The sequence below is a fragment of the Cebus imitator genome, unplaced genomic scaffold (assembly GCF_001604975.1).
Source record: "Cebus imitator isolate Cc_AM_T3 unplaced genomic scaffold, Cebus_imitator-1.0 Scaffold233, whole genome shotgun sequence".
NCBI lineage: Eukaryota > Metazoa > Chordata > Mammalia > Primates > Cebidae > Cebus > Cebus imitator.
In genome coordinates this window covers 3,111,844-3,132,482 of record NW_016107548.1, presented here as the reverse complement: position 1 = coordinate 3,132,482, position 20,639 = coordinate 3,111,844, and the positions used below count along the sequence as shown (strand labels likewise).

Here is a 20,639-nt window from a genome sequence, read left to right as displayed (position 1 = left end):
ATCTCTGATGACCTCCTGGTTAAAAAAAAAAAAAAAAAAGTGACATTTTAAAAGCGAAGTTGACCTTTTTTTTGAATTTTTTTTTGTGAAATTTTTTTTTTTTTTTTTTTTTTTTAAGATGGAGTCTTACTCTGTCACTCAGGCTGGAGTGCAGTGGCATGATCTCAACTTACTGCATCCTCTGCCTCCCAGGTTCAAGCGATTCTCCTACCTCAGCCTCCCAAGTAGCTGGGATTGCAGGTGTATGCCACCTTGCCCAGCTAATTTTTTGTATTTTTGGTAGAGATGGGGTTTCATCATGTTGGTCCAGGCTGGTCTCTAACTTCTGTCCTCAGGTAATCCACCCACCTGGGCCTCCCAAAATGCTGGGATTACAGGCATGAGCCACCATGCCTGGCCAAAGAATTATTTTTTAAAGAAAAAAAATTAATTTCAACATTGTTACGCAACTGGTATCTACTTTTTTTTCAGTGTTACTTTCTAGTTCATCTAAATATTTAATGTTATATGATAGACATATTGTTACACAATATTTTTTTCTTGTCGCTGCTCCATTTCCTTCCAGGAAGATTATTCTTAGTCTGTCTTTCTTATTTAAGCTGATATGCAATAGGTTATACTGTCTCTTTTCTTCAGTATTCTGGTCTCTCTTTCATTTTAATCAGCAAATCCCCAACTATGTCACCTTTCATCCAAAATGCTTTAGCAGTGTAGTTTCAAATGTCACAAATACTGTGTCTTGTGCCATTAAATTTTTCTATCTAAAGTCTCCATTGGACCTACCATGCCTCTAATCTATCCTTTCATTTATCTCTGGACAGCTCCCTCTTCCATTCCTTTAATGAGCAATTCCAAACAGCCCTCTCAGTGTCCATGCTCAGCTATGCTTCTCAACCTCTGCAGGTAGCCTTATGTTCATCCATTAAATATTTTCTGCTTCCTTCCTTCTTTGTTTCAGTTATAGGGGAAAAGTGTCCACTGTGCTGTGGAAGATCAGTTCTTTTTCTGTGTTCTTAACTCGTCTGCTGCTGCTGTTGCTTAAGGACCTAACTGCATCTCTTCCTTCTCTCTCATCTGTCTTGAGTGTGCTTCCTCTACTTTCTTGTCATTATTTGTTTATAAATTTGTATATCACTTAATTTTACTAAATCAAATAAATTTTCCTTGACTCCCTTTAAACTCCTTTCCAGTTAGTGTGAAAAGTTGGAACAATGAAAATAGTTACTGTTTCAATGCTATAGATGTTTGACATGACCTTTGTTTTAAAAGCTTTCTCCCGGCGGGTTATGGTGGCTTACGCCTGTAATCCCAGCACTTTGGGAGGCTGAGGCAGGCAGATCATGAGGTCAGGAGATAGAGACCATCCTGGCTAACACGGTGAAACCTAGTCTCTACTAAAAATACAAAAGTTAGCTGGGCATGGTGGCACATGCCCATAGTCCCAGCTACTGAGTAGGCTGAGGCAGGAGAATCACTTGAACCAGGGAGGCGGAGGTTGCAGTGAGCCAAGATTGCACCACTGTACTCCAGCCTGGGCAACAGAGCAAGACTCCATCTCAAAAAAGAAAAAAAAAAAGCTTTCTCCCCTGGCTTTTGTGTCACTTCTCTCTGGAATCCCTCATACCTTTCACCATTTTTTTCTGTAGGTTTCTCCTCTTCTTTAAATGTTAGATTTATATCTTTAGTCCAGTCCTCTTTGAACCTCTCTTTCATGCTTGGTAATCCAGTTGCCCACTGGACACACTTGTTCTGTATGTTCCACCCAGAAGTACTTCTAACACATACTCTCTCTTTCTCACCCCCCTCCGTGTGTGTGTGTGTGTGTGTGTGTGTGTGTGTGTGTGTATTTTTGTGTGTGATGTCTTAAACATTTTATTTAATGAAAAATTTGATAATTGTTGAGCTCAGAAACCAATACCCCAACATACAGTGCTCTGACATACTGAACTGAAGAAGCCTCAAGGTCTCTTCTGGCTCCACCATGCACCCCCCTACCCTGCCACCACCTATCTAACAATATATTTAAAACTCATAGACATGTTCCTCTTATTTATTTTTCTCCTTTATTTGCCGTTTCTTTTATTGGCACAGCTCACCATGTCACTCAAGCTAGAAATACAGTGTCACCCTTGAATGTTCCTGTATTCTTTTCTCACATGCAGGAAATTGCCAAAAAATCTCCAAATTTTGGTTTCTTCTCTTTTTTTTCATCTATATTATCACTCTTTTGGGTCAGGCACCTACTCTTACCTGGATTATTACAGGTGCCTAGTCTAGTTTTGTTGCTGTTGTTAAAATTTGTCCTCTAAATATCTGTCAGACCCATGTCATGTACAAATCTGTCACTCCCTAGCTAAGGCCATGTGTGATAGTCATTGCTCTTTGTGATCTGGCCCTTGCCTAGTTTATTAGCCAAATTGTTCCTCACCGTTCACTAGAGCCTTTGTGCAACAGGGTCACTGCTTATTCTCCAGACGTGCTGTGCTTGCCTTTACCTTTGTATTATTGTATGACACTTAGAAACCTTTAACTAAAATTCCAAGCCTACCACACTCCTCTATCTTTTGAATCTTGTGCTCATCCTTTGGAACTCCACTGTAGTCACTCATTCCTGATGTGTGATGTCACTTCTTTGCCTATCTTTATGTATAAAATCAGTGTTCCCAATGTAAAGAGATGATAGATGTTTGAGATGATGGATATGCTAATTGCCCTTGTCCGATCACTATACATTGTATGTATCAAAATATCACTATATAAACCATGAATATGTACAGTGTTATCTGTCAATTAAAAATAAAATTAAAACAATGAAATGGTTTCGGTGGGGGAAAAAATCCTTAGAGTAGTGCCTGCCATATAGCGAGTGCTATATACGTGGTGGCTATTAATGTTCTTAGCACATTGTCGATTTCATTTTCTGGTCAGTTTCCTGTGTAACACTGCAGAACCTACTGATGACTGCGTGAATGATGGCTAGGTAGTGTTCCATCAAGTTGCTACATTTTATTTCAGTTGTTCTCTTATAGGACAGTCGTAAACTTGTTAACTTTCAGATAACACCTTGTTGTAGGTTTTCTCTTATTTAAGATCATTTCTTTCACATAGATTCCTAGGAGTAGGATAACTGAATCAGTGTGCAGGTATTTTGATGGCTGTTAAACACACAGCTGTATGTTTGTCCAGAAAAGTTAACTGCTATATCTGATGAAGTGCTGTTTTTTCCTGCAATCTCGTTAATCACATTTGGTATTTCACCGCTAACTTAGTTTTTGTAAAACAATACTTTCTTCAACAAGTTAAATACAACATTTACCAGTTATGTGTATATTTGTGAGAACTGGCTACTTGTCTGTTGAGGCCTTAAAAAATGATTTTAAATGTTTAGACAGGCTCTTTAAAATACTTGAGATATAAATCTTCTGTCATATTTGCATGGATTTTCAATAGCTTTCAACTAATGGTAATTGTTTAGATGCCTTAAAATGTTATATAATTAAATATATATCATTTCTTTTGAATAGCTGTATTTGCTACACAACTTAGAAATATGTTCTTATAAATGTATCCTTATAAATGTATCTTTCTTGATTTGCAGTCCATCTTTTTTCATTTTGATTTGTGAATTTTTATAATTTGTAAACTTAAAATGCAACTGGAGATCATTTGTTTGTATGTAATAAAGTCTTTTTCAGTTATAGTGTACATATTTTAAAAATCTTCCACGTTGTTTGGGATGCTTATGTGATATGTTCAAGCCTTTGTAAAAAATGTCTATTTCTGATCTCTTTGTTAAAGAGAATATATGTTGTTGTTCCCAATGTATCTAAAGAAGATGAGGTTCTTTGCTTAGTTCCAACACATTCTAGTTATTTGCTTACTTGTTTTTCTCTCAGGAAAGATACATTATTCACATATATATTTGAATTTCCTTGCTTATACTACTTTCTCTTTTGGATAACTGAATAATGATACACAAACAACATGAACTGACTATAGGGGAATGATTAACAGTTTGGAAATGTAACTGAATTCCTGCTTGACAGTAGGTTTCCATTTAATTGTATTAGGTATTTCTTATAGATCCAATTGACAAGATGTTCTCTCATTGATTAAGGAGGTATTCCTCAAAAAGTGGCTCATGGACAAAGAGTCTTCGTTACCTTTCAGGCACATTTATCTTTTTTGCTGATTTCTAAACCAGCCATGAAATGCCTCTGCGCCTTAAATTCTATTCCTTCTGCTTCTTGTGCCCTTTGTCTTCTTTCACAGACAGCTGAAGTTGCTCTTTTGTATGTGGATTTTTTTTAACTCTCTGGCCTATGTCCCAGTTTTCTAATATGTAAAAAAGGGATAACAGCACCTACCTCAGGAGTGTGGGTAGAATCAAATGCTTAAATACTTGAAAGTATTTAGTTTCTGACATCTAGTGAGTGCTCAATGAATGCTAACTGTTGCTGCTACTATTGCTTATTGTCAACATGTCAGACTTCATTACTGGGTGAAATCTTAGATTTTTTTTTTTAATAGAGGATTTCCCCCCTTAATGACCACATCATTCATTACTGGGTCTTAATCATTGATTTCATGCATCTCATTATGGTATTTTTAATAACTCATCTAAAAGTTTTTAATATTTCAGAATGAAGACTTATTAAATGAAATAAAACAACTTAAAGAGGAAATAAAGAAAAAAGATGAAAGGATCCAACTATTAGAACTTCAGCTTGTAAGTATTGTAGTATAATGTGTAAAGTAGGAGCCAGAATTAGAGTTTAGCTTTTTTTTTTGGCTCTCATAGTTGTACTTTTATATTATTTTTAGTTTATATATGCACTGTAATAAAAGTATATGATTTAATTTTTAATATAAGTATTAAGTATTTGGTTTGGAAAATTTTCATTGATTCAGTGCTCTCAGTTTTGGGAATTTAAAATTCACCAATTTATATTCATTTTGTTGATAGAAGGGTAAATACATTTTCTTCAGATATATTTAAAAAAACAAATACTAGTGAGTTGAGAACAGGACATTTTCTCTCTGTGTGAGCAGAATTAGACTAGGTGTTCAGATTTAGGTAGCTGCATAACTATCAGATTGAAGGGTATTCCAAGAAAATCTTTATTTCCTATGGATGATACTGAATGATTCCCCCAGAGTCCTGTTTAAATTTTTATAATCTAATAATTGTGCAATTTCAAATATTAGTATCATATGAAAACAATTGTATGTTGTCTTGAATTTAATTATAATTTAGTTTGTATAAAAGGCCATGATAAAAAGAAAATAATGGCCTAAAAACCACAACAGTCAAAAGGAAATCTTTGTTGTGAGTTAAAAGCACATTTTGGTCTAACAGAGCAATTTGGCAATGTGAAATATTAATCTCACTGAAAATATAAAGGCTGTAATATAATGAGCCACTGGGGTCAGCTCACAGAGATCCATCTCATGAATAAATAGAGCAGACAGATCAGATATTATGATTAAGTGTACAAAGAAAATTTATGAATCTGAATAAAAATGGCATGATATTGTAATTTCAGGTCCTGTCACATACAAAATTAAAAAGGAAAATAATAAGACCTAACATTTGTGTTCACAGCAAAAGACAAGAACCCAACCAACTTTGAGGGAGAAGAAAAAAGACAAAGGAAATTTTATAAGCTTTGATTTTTATAAAAATATATTAGAGCACAGGATATTATGCCTTGTACAATTCAGACAATAATTTATAAACTTCATATTTTATATCCACACAAGTGTTTGTTTATATTCAAGGGTAAATTCTGATCTTTAATGTCTTGACATATATGCTACCCAGTTAATGCATTTCAGATATTTGAGAGGTAAATTGAAAAATAACTCAAGAATAAGGAGATAAAGATTAAAATGAATGAGGTGACATGGAAACAGTGGTATAAACTTCTGAGTCACTAGTTGAAGAAAACTTACTGCCGATTTTACCTAGTGTAAATTACTATCATGCTAATGTTAGGATTTGTGTGCATTTTTAAATCTTTAATTTTTCTGAAATTAAAGATTGTTTTCAATTTTAAAATTTTAAATTGCTATTTTGGAAAATATTCAGATTAAATAAGTTTGGGGAAGACAAGGAATATGCTGAAGAAAGTTAGAAGTACTGAAATTTTTATCTTCTGCAAATGAATATTCTACATTGTTCTTAATTTTTAAAAATAACTTACATAAATTATAATGTTTATTAAGTGCTTTAAAGTAACTATTAATAGGTTGGAATAATGTATTTTGCAAAAGATAAAAGTTAAAGAAAAGACAAAGTAGAAAAATAAGGAAAACTTAAAAACAGCAAAACTAAAGTAATAGAAATTAAACCAAATATAACAAATATAATAGTAATTGCAAATGGTCTTATGTCTTGGAGAGACTTTTCTTGAGGATCTAAAGCAAAATCCAGTAACTTCCTTTGTATAAAAAAAATTAGCTAAAGGAAAGTGGCACAATAAGGCTGAACATAAAAGGTTGGGGAAGGCTGGGTGTGGTAGTTCACGCCTGTAATACCAGCACTTTGGGAGGCCTAGGTGGGTGGATTGCTTGAAGGTCAGGAGTTTGAGACCAGCCTGGCCAACATCATGAAACACCCTTTTTACTAAAAATACAAAAAAATTAGCTGAGTGTGGTGGTGTGTGTCTGTAGTCCCCAGGTACTTGGGAAGCTGAAGCAGGAGAATCACTTAAACCCAAGAGGTGGAGGTTGCAGTGAGCCAAGATCATGGCACTGCACTTCAGTCTGGGCGACAGAGTAAGACTCTGTCTCTAAAAACAAAATAAAATAAAAGATTAGGGGAGACAGAATAAAATTATTCTCATAAAAAATACCAGGATTGACATGTTAAAATTAGAAAACTAAATTTAAGACAAAGATTTGGGATTTCTGGCAAGATAGCCAAATAGGAACAGCACCAGTGCACAGTTCTCAGCAGGAGTGATGCAGAAGGCTGGTAATCTCTGCATTTCCAACTAAGGTAACTGGTTCATCCCACTGGGGCTGGTTAGACAGTGGGTGTAGCCCAAAGAGGGCAAGCTAAAGCAGGGTGGGACATCTCTCACCTGGGAAGCACAAGGGACTGGAGAACTCCCTCTCCTAGCCAAGGGAAACCATTAGGGACTTTTCCCAGCACTCTGGCACTCTGGCTCAGATGATGTGATTTTCCCATGGTCTTCACAAACCACAGACCAGAAGATTCCCTCTGGTGCCTATAACACCAACGCCCCAGGTTTCCAACACAAAACTGGGCAGTCATTTGGGAAGACACAGAGCTAGCTGCAGCAGTTTTTTTCTTTTTATACCCCAGTGGCACCTGGAACACCAGCAAGACAGAACCACTTATTCCCCTGAAAAAGGAGGGTGAAGCCAGGGAGCCAAGTGATCTGGTTCCGTGAATCCCACCCCATGAAGACTAGCAAGCTAAGATCTGCTGGCTGAAATTCTCGTAGCCAGCACAGCAGTCTGAACTTGACCTGGGATGTTCAGCTCTGTGGGGGGTGGGGCATCTGCCATATCTGAGGCTCAGGTAGGTGGTTTTAGCCACACCTGTGTAAAACAAAGTTGCAGGAAAGTTTACACAGTGACTGGGCAGAGCCCACTGCAGCTCAACAAGGCCACTGCAGGCAGACTGTGTCACTAGGTTTTCTCCTCGCTGGGCAGGCATCTCTGAAGAATGGCAGCAGCATGTCAGGGACTTATAAATAAAGCCCCCACCTTCCTGGGACAGAGCACCTGGGAAAAGGAGTGGTTGTGAGTACAGCTTCAGCAGACTTAAATGTCCCTGCCCAGCAGCTCTGAAGGGAGCAACGGATCTCCCAGCACAGTGCTCAGGCTCTGATAAGGGGCAGACTGCCTCCTCAAGTGGCTCCCTGATCCCCTGACTGAGAGACACCTCCCAGCAGGGACTAACAGACGCCTCATACAGGAGAGCCCTGGCAGGCATCTGGCAGGTACCCTTCTTGGACAATGCCACCAGAGGAAGGAACTGGCAGCAAACTTTGCTGTTCTGCAGCCCCCACTGGTGATTCCCAGGCAAGCAGCGTCTGAAGTGGACCTTCAGCAAACTGCAGCAGACCTGCAGCAGAGGGACCTGACTACTAGCAGGAAGACTAACAAACAGCAGTAGTTTCAAGATAACAGAAAGGACATCTGCTCAGAGACCCCATCCAAAGATCACCAACTTCAAAGACCAAAGGTAGGTAAATTCACGAAGATGGGAAGAAACTAGCACAAAAAGACTGAAAACTCCAAAAATCAGAACACCTCTTCTCTTCCAAGGGATCCCAACTCCTCTGCAAGGGAACAAAACTGAATGGAAAATGAGTTTGACGAATTGATAGAAGCAGGCTTCAGAAGGTGGGTAATAACAAACCTCCAAGCTAAAGGAGCATGTTCTAACTTGATGCAAGGAAGCTAAGAACCTTGGGAAAAGGTTAGATGAAATACAGACTAGAATAATCAGTGTAGAGAAGAACATAAACAATTTGATGGAGCTGAAAAACACAGCACGAGAACTTCGTGAAGCATACACAAGTTTCAATAGCTGAATTGATTTAGTGGGAGAAGGGATATCAGAAATTGAATATCAACTCAATGAGATAAAGTGAGAAGGCAAGATTAGAGAAAAAAGTGTGAAAAGAACAAAGCCTCCAAGAAGTATGGGATTATGTGAAAAGACCTAATCTGTGTTTGATAGGTGTACCTGAATGTGACAGAGAGAATGAAGCCAAGTTGGCAAACACTCTTCAGAACTTCCCCATCCTAACAAGGCAGGCCAACATTCAAATTCAGGAAATGCAGAGAATACCACAAAGATATTCCTCAAGAAGAGCAACCCTGAGACACATAATCATTGGATTCACCAGGGTTGAAATGAAGGAGAAAATGCTAAGGGCAGCCAGAGAGAAACATTGGATTACCCACAAAGGGAAGCCCATCAGACACAGAGGATCTCTTGAAGAAACCCTACAAGCCAGTAGTGGGGGCCAGTATTCAACAACCTTAAAAGAATTTTTAACCCAGAGTTTCATATCCAGGGGTCAAACTAAGCTTCATAAGCAAAGGAGAAATAAAATAATTTACATGCAATCAAATGCTGAGAGATTTTGTCACCACCAGGCCTGCATTACAAGAGCTCCTGAAAGAAGCACTAAACATCGAAAAGAACAACCAGTACCAGCCACTGCAAAAACATACCAAATTGTAAAGACCACTGACACCATGAAGAAACTGCATCAACTAACAGGCAAAACAACCAGCTAGCATCAAAATGGTGGATCACATTCACACATAACAATATTAACCTTAAATGTAAATGGGCTAAATGCCCCAATCAAAAGACACAGACTGGCAAATTGGTTATAGAATCAAGACCCATCGGTGTGCTGTATTGAGGAGACCCATCTTATGTGCAGAGACACATAAAGGCTTAAAATAAAGGGATGGAGGAAGATTTACCAAGCAGATGGGGAGGAAAAAAAAAAAAAAAAGCAGAGGTTGCAATCTTAAACAGATGTGAATCCAACAAAGATCAAAAGAGACAAAGAAGGGCATTACATAATGGTAAAGGGATCAATGAAACAAGAAGAGCTGACTATCCTAAATATGTGTGCTCCCAACACAGGAGCACACAGATACATAAAGCAAGTTCTTAATGACCTACAAAGAGTCTTAGACTCCCACCCAATAATAGTGGGAGACTTTAACACCCCACTCTCAGTATTAGATCAACGAGACAGAAAATGAACAAAGATATTCAGGACTTGAACTCAGATCTGGACCAAGTGGACCTAGTAGACATCTACAGAACTCTCCACCCCAAATCTGCAGAATATGCATTCTTCTCAGTACAACATCACACTTATTCTAAAATTGACCACGTAATTGGAAGTAACATTCCTCAGCAAATGCAAAAGAGTGGAAATCATAACACAGTCTGTCAGACCACAGTGCAATCAGATTAGAACTCAGGATTAAGAAACTCACTCAAAACCGCACAACTATATGGAAACTAAACAACCGGCTCCTGAATAACTACTGGATAAATAATGAAATGAAGGCAGAAATAAAGATGTTCTTTGAAACGAATGAGAACAAAGACACAACATACCAGAATCTCTGGGACACTTTTAAAGCAGTGTCTAGAAGGAAATTTATAGCACTAAATGCCCACATGAGAAGTGAGGAAAGGTTAAAAATCAACACCCTATTGTCAAAAGTGAAAAGAGCTAGAGGAACAAGATCAAAAAAGTTCAAAAGCTAGCGGAAGACAATAAATAACTAAGATCAGAGCAGAACTGAAGGAGATAGAGACACAAAAAACCCTGTCAAAAAACAGTGAATCCAGGAGCTGGATTTTTTAAAAGATCAACAAAATATATAGACTTCTAGCCAGAGTAATAAAGATGAAAAGAGAGAAGAATCAAATAGATGCAATAAAAAATGATAAAGGAGATATCACCACCAATCCCACAGAAATACAAACTACCATCAGAGAATACTATAAACACCTCTATGCAAATAAACCATTAAATCTAGAAAAACTGGATAAATTCCTGGACACTTACACCTTCCCATAACTAAACCAGGAAGAAGTTGAATTCCTGAACAGACCAATAACCAGGTCTGAAATTGTGGCAGCAATTAATAGCCTACCAACCAGAAGAACTCCAGGACCAGATGGGTTCTCAGCCAAATTCTACCAGAGGTGCAAAGAGGAGCTGGTATCATTCTTTGTGAAACTATTCCAAATAATACAAAAAGAAGGAATACTTCCTAACTCATTTTGTGTGAGCAGCATCATCCTGATACCAAAATATGGCAGAAACACAACAAAAAAAGACAATTTCAGGTCAGTATATATAATGAACATTGATGGGAAAATTCTCAATAAAAGACTGGTAAACTGAATCCAACCGCACATCAGAAAGCTTATCAATCACGATCAAGTTAGCTTCATCCCTGGGATGCAGAGCTGGTTCAGCATATGCAAATCTTTAAATGTAATCCGTCACATAAACAGAACCAAAGACAAAAACGACAAGATTATCTCAATAGATACAGAGAAGGCCTTTGACAAAAATCAACTGCCCTTTTTGCTAAAAACTCTCGATAAATCAGGTATCGATGGAACGTATCTCAAAATAGTATAAAAGCTGTTTATGACAGACCCACAGCCAATATCATACTGAATGACCAAAAACTAGAAGCATTCCCTTTGAAAACTGGCACAAGACAAGGATGCCCTCTGTCACCACTCCTATTCAACATAGTATTGGAAGTTCTGGCCAGGGCCATCAGACAAGAAAAAGAAATAAAAGGTATTCAGTTAGGAAAAGAGGTGGTCAAATTGTTTCTGTTTGCAGATGACATGATTGTATATTTAGAAAACCACATCTTCTCAGCCCAAAATCTCCTTAAGCTGATAAGCAACATCAGCAAAGTCTCAGGATACAAAATCAGTGTGCAAAAATCACAAGCATTTTAATATACACCAATAACAGACAAACAGGGAGCCAAATCATGAGTGAACTCCCATTCACAATTGCTACAAAGAGAATAAAATACTTAGGAATACAGCTAATAAGGGATGTGAAAAACCTCTTCAGGGAGAACTACAAACCACTGCTCAAGGAAATAAGAGAGGATACAAACAGATGAAAAGCATTCTATGCTTATGGTTGGGAAGAGTCAATATCATGAAAATGGCCATACTGCCCCAAGTAATTTATAGATTCAATACTATCCCCATCAAGCTACCATTGACATTCTTCACAGAATTGGAAAAAAAAACACCTTAAATTCCATATGGAACCAAAAAACTGTCTGTGTAGCCAAGACAGCCCTAAGCAANAAAAAAAAAAAAAAAAAAAAAGAGCTGGAGGCATCGCAGTACTTCAAACTATACTACAGGGTTACAGTAATCAAAACAACATGGTACTGGTACCAAAACAGAGATATAGACCCATGGAACAGAACAGAGGCCTCAGAAATAATGCCACACATCTACAACCATCTGATCTTTGACAAACCTGACAAAAACAAGCAATGGGGAAGGGATTCCCTATTTAATAAATAGTGTTGGGAAAACTGGCTAACCAGATGTAGAAAGTGAAAAGTGGATCCCTTCCTCACACCTTATACAAAAAATTAACTCCAGATGGATTAAAGATTTAAACATATCACCTAACACCATAAAAACCCTAGAAGAAAGCCTAGGCAGTACCATTCAGGACATAGGCATGGGCAAGGACTTAATGACTAAAACACCAAAAGCAATGGTGACAAAAGCCAGAATATACAAACGATTTCTAATTAAACCAAAGAGCTTCTGCATAGCAAAGTGAACTGGCAGCCAGCAGAATAGGAAAAAATTTTTTGCAATCTACCCATCTGACAAAGTGCTACTATCCAGAATCAACAAAGAACTTAAACAAATTTACAAGAAATAACCCCATCAAAAAGTGAGCAAAGAATATGAAGAGACACTTCTCAAAAGAAAACATTTATATAGCCAACAAATATGTGAAAAAAAGCTCATCGTCACTGGTTATTAGAGAAATGCAAATCAAAACCACAATGAGATACCATCTCACGCCAGTTAGAATGGTGATCATTAAAAAATCAGGAGACAAAAGATGCTAGAGAGGATGTGGAGAAGTAGGAATGCTTTTACACTGTTGGTGGGAGTTTAGATTAGTTCACCCATTGTGGAATATGGTGTGGCAATTTCTCAAGGATCTACAACTAGAAATACCATTTGACCCAGCAATCCCGTTACTGGGTATATACCCAAAGGATTATAAATCATTGTTATAAAGACACATGCACACACGTATGTTTATTGTGGCACTGTTCACAATAACAAAGACTTAGAACCAACCCAAATGCCCATCAGTGAATGACTGGATAAAGAAAATGTGACACGTATATACCGTGGAACACTATGCAGCCATAAAAAAGGATGAGTTCTTGTCCTTTGCAGGGATATAGATAAAGCTGGAAACCATCATTCAGCAAACTGACACAAGAACAGAAGACCAAACACCACGTTTTCACTCATAAGTGGGTGTTGAAAAACGAGAACACATGGACACAGGGAGGGGAACATCACACAGTGGGCCCTGTCAGGGGATGGGTGGGGTGGGGGCTAGGGGAGGGATGGCATTAGGAGAAATACCTAGTGTAGGTGACAGGATGATGGATTCCGCAAACCACCGTGGCGCATGTATACCTATGTAGCAAACATGCACATTCTGCACATGTACCCCAGAACTTAAAGCATAAAAAAAAAGATTTGTAAAAAAGGTTACTTTTATTTACTTTATATGGACATAGGATAAATAATGAAAGATGAATCTTTTTATGCCGCAAAGTTTTTATGAAGTGTTCTTTTAACCTCAGAATGTATCTTCAAAAAAAGTAAGAACAGGTGTCTTCATAGCTCAAATTATATTATCATGTTTATGCAATTAGTAGTAATTTCTTAATGTTTTCTAATACTAACATTTTCTTAGTTGTTGCAAAAACATCCTGTACTTTTGATTTGCCTAAGCTGGAATTCAATCTAGGACTATGCACACCTGGATATAATAAGTCTCTTTTAATTTAGAACCATTCTTTTTTTTTTTTTTTTTTAATCTGTTGAAGAGACTGTGCCAGTTTTCCTAAACAATATCTCACTTTGAAAATACTTTTTAGAAAGATTTAAGAAATTTTGAAGAGGCTTCTAAAGACAGAAAAGTGAAAGCATTTATCTTTATCAGTATTTACCTTGAAATTCTCTGTACTCAATACATTAAACCTAGAAATCATATTTGTCATAAAAAAGCCTGTCACTTGTTTTTCTAGGTGCTGTGCATAGTTTTTCTATGAATTGCTTGGGAGGCTGTGGTTCATTCAGCTAGAAATTTCCTCTGTAAACACATCACAATCTCATTAGTATGTTTACAAATTGTGGAGGAGCTGTTTTTTTGTGCCAGGAGAACTTTGTGAAATTTTCTTTACAGTTAGTGTAAAGACTAACGTTAGTGTGGTTTTTCTCAACATAAATTTAGAGAATTGGAGAAGATTCACTGCTGCTCATTGCAAGCAGTGATCTCTGTAAAGTGAATGCCTCAGTTACAGGTAGCCAAGCATCCTTTTTATAGTAGAAAATAGAAATCATTCAAAGATTTTAATAGCATAAAGTTTAGTTATAGACCTCAAGAAAGTGACTTGTTCAAACTAAGGGAGTTTTAACAGATGCAAGCCATTTGAAAACAAGGATAAGTAACAGCATTTTTCACATTATCAAATTAAAATCACCTAATTTAAATTTATTTTTTTTTACATCTCTAAGCTATACTTCTTAAAATAGAAAAAATCAGAAGAATTATAGACTAGAAATTAAAGGACTTGTCTCTAGTATTCATTAGCTGAATGGCACTGTCAGTTCTATCACCCCTCTATAGTGCTTTATCCAAAATGCGAGAGTTTTTCTGGGTGGTTTCCAAGTTCCCATTCAGTTCTAGCCTTCTATCCTTTTTTATCTTTTTAAAAAATATACATTCAACTCCAACCTAGGTTTGGATGCAAACTTTCATAAAAATACATTGACAGTATAAAATCTTGAATCCAAAATATGCATATATAAAATCAGATTACAGTGCTCTGAGAATTAACTGAAAGTCATAGAGGTTTAACTATTCAAATCTTATTCAAAAATGCTAAGAATGCCCATTTATCTTTACCACAATATAATAGTTAAATAATAGTTCAGATACATTTCTTATGGAATCTTCAGAATAATCTTGGGAAATTGCTAATGTAGAGTTTCCTTTATGAAGACACATAGACAGTAGGACACAGGTTAAGTGGGCTAGCAGTATAGTATACTTGAAAAACTGAGACAGACCTGGGTTCAGATCCTGACTTTGAAACTTAAGAGCCATGTTCTCTCTTAAGGGAGCCCTACAATCTCTCCTGGGCCTCATCTGTAAATGAGGATAATAAAAGTTGTACTGGGCTGGGCACGGTGGCTCACACCTGTAATTTCAGTACATTGGGAGGCCAAGGCAGGCAGATCACCTGCGGTCAGGAGATTGAGACCAGCCCAGCCAACAGGGTGAAACCCTATCTTTACTAAAAATACAAAAATTAGCTGGGCGTGAGGGCACACACCTGTAGTTTCAGCTACTTGGGAAACTGAGACAGGAGAATCACTTGAACCTGGGAGGAGGCTGAGGTTGTAGTGAGCCAAGATTGCTTGTCACTGCACTCCAGCCTAGGCAATATAGCAAGACTCCACCTCAAAAAAAAAAATAAAATAGTACTGACCATACAGGGTTATGTTAACTATGTTGTGATAGAACTACATATGTAAACTACCTAATGCCTGGTCCATGGGTACATGATGAATAGTAACTCATATAGGCATTAAATCGCGCAGTGTAAATCTGTGCATATCTTATAATGTTTTAGGTTCCAAGTAAAAGTCCCTAACTAAAAGTTTTTTTTTTTTTTTAAAGAACAGTTGTAAACTCAACAAGAAATTATATAGGTGCCATTGATTTCTGTGGTTGCTTGTTGGTCATTTGGCTACTGATTAAGTTCCAGATCAGCTTTTTTGAAATCTTCTTGGCTGTCCATTCATGTCACAAAATGTCTGTTGCTGTGTGTGTCACATTCTCACATGATAATACTCAAGGATAGGTTAAGAGTCTGTTATCTCCAGTGTGTTTTTAAAATTAATGAACCCTTTCTCAGAAATACCCTAGACTTTCCTGTTGTATTGGCTAGATTTCAGTTACTTGTCCCTTCCTAAGCATAGAGGAATGGTGTTAATCACATTGGTTGAGACTAATTAAGATCTATGTCCCTGGGGTAAGAGATTAGGACGCATTTTCCCAAGTATGGGACCAAATAGAAGCTGTGCATCTGTACGGTTTGTTAGTAATAAAGAAGGCAGATGGTGAGAAAATGATTCGGGTAGTCATTTTATATATATTGACATGTCACTAGAAACTAGACTTTCCGGATTTTGGAGAATTCATGTATTTGCCAAATATTATTTTTCATATGTTAGCATATAGACCACAGAAAATAAATTACAGTCTCCTACTTAGGACTTTTTTTTATTATATGATGGTGCAAAAGTGATACTCATCCAGTAAGCTTGTCAACTTAAGAGGACTTATATCCTGATAAACCTATCATACGTTGAAAATAATTGTAAGTCAAAAGTGCATTTTCAAAAATATTATGAGTTTATTCAGATGTAACCCCATCGTAAGGCGCACCTGAATTTCTGGAATTGCAGTAGTATGGAATAAGTAAAGTACTTTTATTATGATAGTGTTTTCAAATTATCTTTTCTGTTCCTTGTATACCCCTCATATATGTTAAAAGTTTATCCTATTACAGTGAATTCCAAGAGACTCTAAGTTGACTTGATTATATATTGCATTTTGGGGATTTTTTTTTTTGGAGTTAAGAGTCTCCCTCTGTCACCCAGGCTGGAGTACAGTGGTGTAGTCTCAGCACACTGTGGCCTCAACCTTCCGAGCTCAGGTGATCCTCCCATTCAACCTTCCAGGTAGCTGGGACTACAGGCATGTGCTACCATGCCTAGCCGTTTCTGTTTGTGTTTTTTGTAGAGACAGGGTTTTGCCATGTTGACCAGCCAACCTGAGCCTCCCAAAGTACTGGGAGTACAGGTGTGAGCCACTGCACCCAGCCTATATTGAATTTTGTTTCAGTGACAGTCTCATTTCTTAGGAATGGGAAATATGTCTCTATGATAGACATTTTTGTTTTTAGATTTTATTTCGTATAAAGAAATTGGAATGATCTGATGCAATTAATAAAAATTTCAAATATGGATAAATATTATGAAAGCAGAAATTTACCATTTTAACCTGATGTAATAATCAAGAATTTTTTAGTTTCCTATGAGAAAGTATATCTACCTCCATTGAGGTTGTTTAACAAATAATGTGGTTATTTTCTAGCTTTGCACTAAGGGGAATTCTCTTTATCAGTGTGTTTCATAATCTTTTTTGAAATTGATTATTATTTGAGAAAGTTATTTTGTGTTATATAAATGAATGTGCTTTGAATGGAATCATGTGTGGAGAATTCATTTGTGAACAGAAATGGTCAGATGGATCTTGTCAAAGGGCTGACACTCTTTAAAATATTTTAGTCTAGTAAAGTCAATATATCATGAAGGAGGCTTCACCACACTGCATGTGAGAACAGACATCCTGACAAGTGGACTGGTGGTATTCATTGTCTAGAAGAGTCCCATTAAAAAATGCATTTATTTAAGAAACTGAGCTTTAGTGACTGTAGTACCATGACAGTTTAGGGAAATACTGTAAACTTTGCAGTTGTATTCGTTATGTACTGAATATCCCTATATATTCTACATCCATATACTTAGCTCTATATATTGATATACATAAAATCATATATTGCATTTTTTATGGACAAAGTAAGAGATTGCCAAGGGTAATTTAGATTATTCAAAATTCTAACCTTATAGGCTGACTCTCAAACCCAATCCCTGAATGAGAGGCTACTGAATAGACCTTAATGTTTGCTGGTGATAACATTTTTTTCTTCAAAAACGTAGTCAGAACTATTTTGCCATGTGTGACTTTTTTGTTGATTTGATTATATGCCCACTAGAAGAGCCCTGATTACCTCATTGGTATGTATATGCAGAATTAAACCAATGTAAAAATTTGTATTTTTGTTTAGGCAACTCAATATAACTGCCACCAAAAATGTAAAGAGGAAAAATGCACTTATGCTGATAAATATACCCAAACACCTTGGAGACGAATTCCTGTAAGTAACATGTGCTCTTAGCCTCCTCTCCTGTCATTTGCTATTTTGATGTTTTATTTCACTCTTTTTACAGTAATCTCTCATAATTTTAAATCTGTCATGGCTGTTAATTTTTTTGTAGGTAATTTATTTTTGCTTGTCTCTTAGGTGTTTATGTGCTTTCCTAAAGCTTCTCTTGTGTGTCTTATATAAGTGACTGTGCATTTAATAGCTTTTCCATTCTGCACACTGTAGTTTGTTTTATTTGCGTGTCTACTCTCCTCTTATTGCATGTATTTATAAGAGAGTAGTTCCACATTTCTTAAAGGAAACAACAGTCCAGTATGCAGTCATTCCACTTTAGCAGCATATGACACTTTGAAAATATATGATGTAGCATATTCCTTTTTTGTTAAAACTTTTCAAATACGTTTATTATAATTACTCAAATGTCGAGAGTATTAGGAAATATAAAGGCACAGAGATATAGACAAATAAAAGTTATGTTTTAGGCAGAATTAGGGAATGGTTTCTTTTAAATAGAAAGTAAATATATGTTCCATGCTTGTTTTTCAAAAATCTTGTATCTCAAAACATGTTTAGTGCTAAAAATACTCTGTCATTTAATCTGAGTTCTTCAGAACTCAGTTTAGGATGTGTGTGACCAGAGAATTATCATATGGACATTAGTCATCATTCTCCTATTGTTTGGGGCCAGGTAATAGACATTTCTTGTTTTGTTAAGAGATTGCCTAGCAAGTCAGCCTTGCCACTTCTTTTGCCTTATATTTAGCAGTGGAATTCTAGTAACACAAAAGAAAAGGGAAATATAACGTCTAATGTAATCAGCAAATTAATTTATAAAGTTTAGCAGTAAGCCTTTAAAGTTTGTAGAAGAGTTTTGTTTCTTTACATCTAGCAAGTAGTTTTTTTGTGTGCTCTGTATAAGATATGATGATAGGAATTAATTTAGTCAACAAAAGTTTGGTGATCCTTTCTCATCCCAGATATTTGGCTTTCAAACTGGTGGTGGGGAATTAGGGAAGGAATACACAGACAAATAAGGAATCCTCTGTTTATAAGTACTTCTTAAAGAAACTGGCAATGCATTGATATAGTTAAAGTACTGTATAAGTCTATAAGGTTCAAAGGCTATGAGAAAGTCTGGTTGAAAGAATCAAGGAGCTTGGTGAAGAAAGTGAAGGTTGTGTTGGAACCGTGAAAAGCAAAAGACACCAACAAAGATGATGTAATATTTTTTAATGTAAAAGGTTGTGGAAACTCATCTGTTTGCGGACAGTTGTTTAATAGAAGTCTTAGGTTCTTTTCCCCAAAAGCACATTAAAGAGCCTTGGAAGGAGAGTGGTTTGCTGCCAAGAGCAGCAGAGCAAAAATTTGAATGTATTGAGCCTAGCTGAAATTTAATTCATAGATTTGTCCAACGGGACTTTGGTATCACTTAATGGCTGCAAATAATACCTCTGAGGTAGAGAATCAACAGGAAATAAGAGGAGGAAACACAATAATAGAACAGGAGAAAGGATGAAAAGCAGATATTCACTTACTCATTCAGCAGATATCTATGTTCCTACTTCATGCCAGGCACCATATTAATTTGGATATGTAAATATAAAGAAGGTACAGTTCCATCCCTCAAGATGCTTTATAAACCTCCAATATGCTTAAATAATAGTAAGCTCACTCTTTTTCTGCATGTGAAGAAACTAAGACTAAGTGCCTTGTGCAAATGTTTACACAACTTGTATAACAGCAGTCTTATTTTAGTTACTTTTCTTTTGAATGGTTGCAGGAGGTGAAGGGGCTAGAAGGAATAGAGAAGAGAAAAGGGCCATAGCTCTGGGAAGGGAGGACAGAGTCTTAATCTTAGTGAAAGATCATAATAAGGACTTACTTCCCTGAGAGAAAAAACACAGGTGCCCAGGTTTGCACTGCATGTTAGAAGACTTGGCAGTCCACTGTGATAATCCACAGAAATATACTGGTATTTTTTAAATTATTTAATTAATTTATTTATTTTGAGACAAGATTTTTTCTGTCATTCAGGCTAGGGTGCAATGGTGTAATTATGGTTCATTGCAGCCATGTTCTCCTGGGCTCAAGTGATCCTCCTGCCTCAGCCTCCCAAGTAGCTGGGAACATAGGTGTGCACCACCATAGTGGCTAATTTTTGTAGAGGCAGTTGTCTCACACTCCCGGGCTCAAGTGATCATGTTGCCTCATCCTCCCCAAATGCTGGGATTACAGACTTGATCCACCATGCCTAACCACATATTTGTATTTAAAATTACTGGGGGAAAAAAAAGTATTTTTGATTAAAAAGGCATAGTTTCAGTAAGATTGTAAAAGAAAAATTCTCTATAACCAAGTTAGGTTCACTCTAAAGTGAGTATGAAAAAATGTTTTGACATATTAAATTACATAAGTAATTTTCTCAATAGAAAGCATAATAAAATTCAATACCTGTCATTAAAAGAATTAAAAAATAGAATACTAAGGATACTTTATGAATAACATAAGACCAAAAAATATATGCTTAAATGAGAAGTACTCTAAATTGGATTTTTCCTTCCCTGTCTATTTTTATTGAGAGATAATGATATATTCATTCTATAGCAAATATAGAAAATAGAGAAGCAAAACAACTGAAGAAAAATTTAAAGTACTTAAATCATACAAGCCACTGAGGCCGGGCGCGGTGGCTCAAGCCTGTAATCCCAGCACTTTGGGAGGCTGAGGCGGGTGGATCACGAGGTCAAGAGATCGAGACCATCCTGGTCAAC

General features: G+C 36.6%; 1 protein-coding gene across 1 annotated transcript in view; it reads left to right on the top strand.

Annotated features, from left to right (window-relative positions):
* Positions 1-20,639, top strand: part of CCSER2 (coiled-coil serine rich protein 2) — a 176,871-nt gene that overhangs the window by 124,295 nt on the left and 31,937 nt on the right. Inside the window, 2 exon segments of the mRNA XM_017497599.2 lie at positions 4,643-4,729; positions 17,770-17,859. Coding sequence (XP_017353088.1) covers positions 4,643-4,729; positions 17,770-17,859 — 177 coding nt within the window.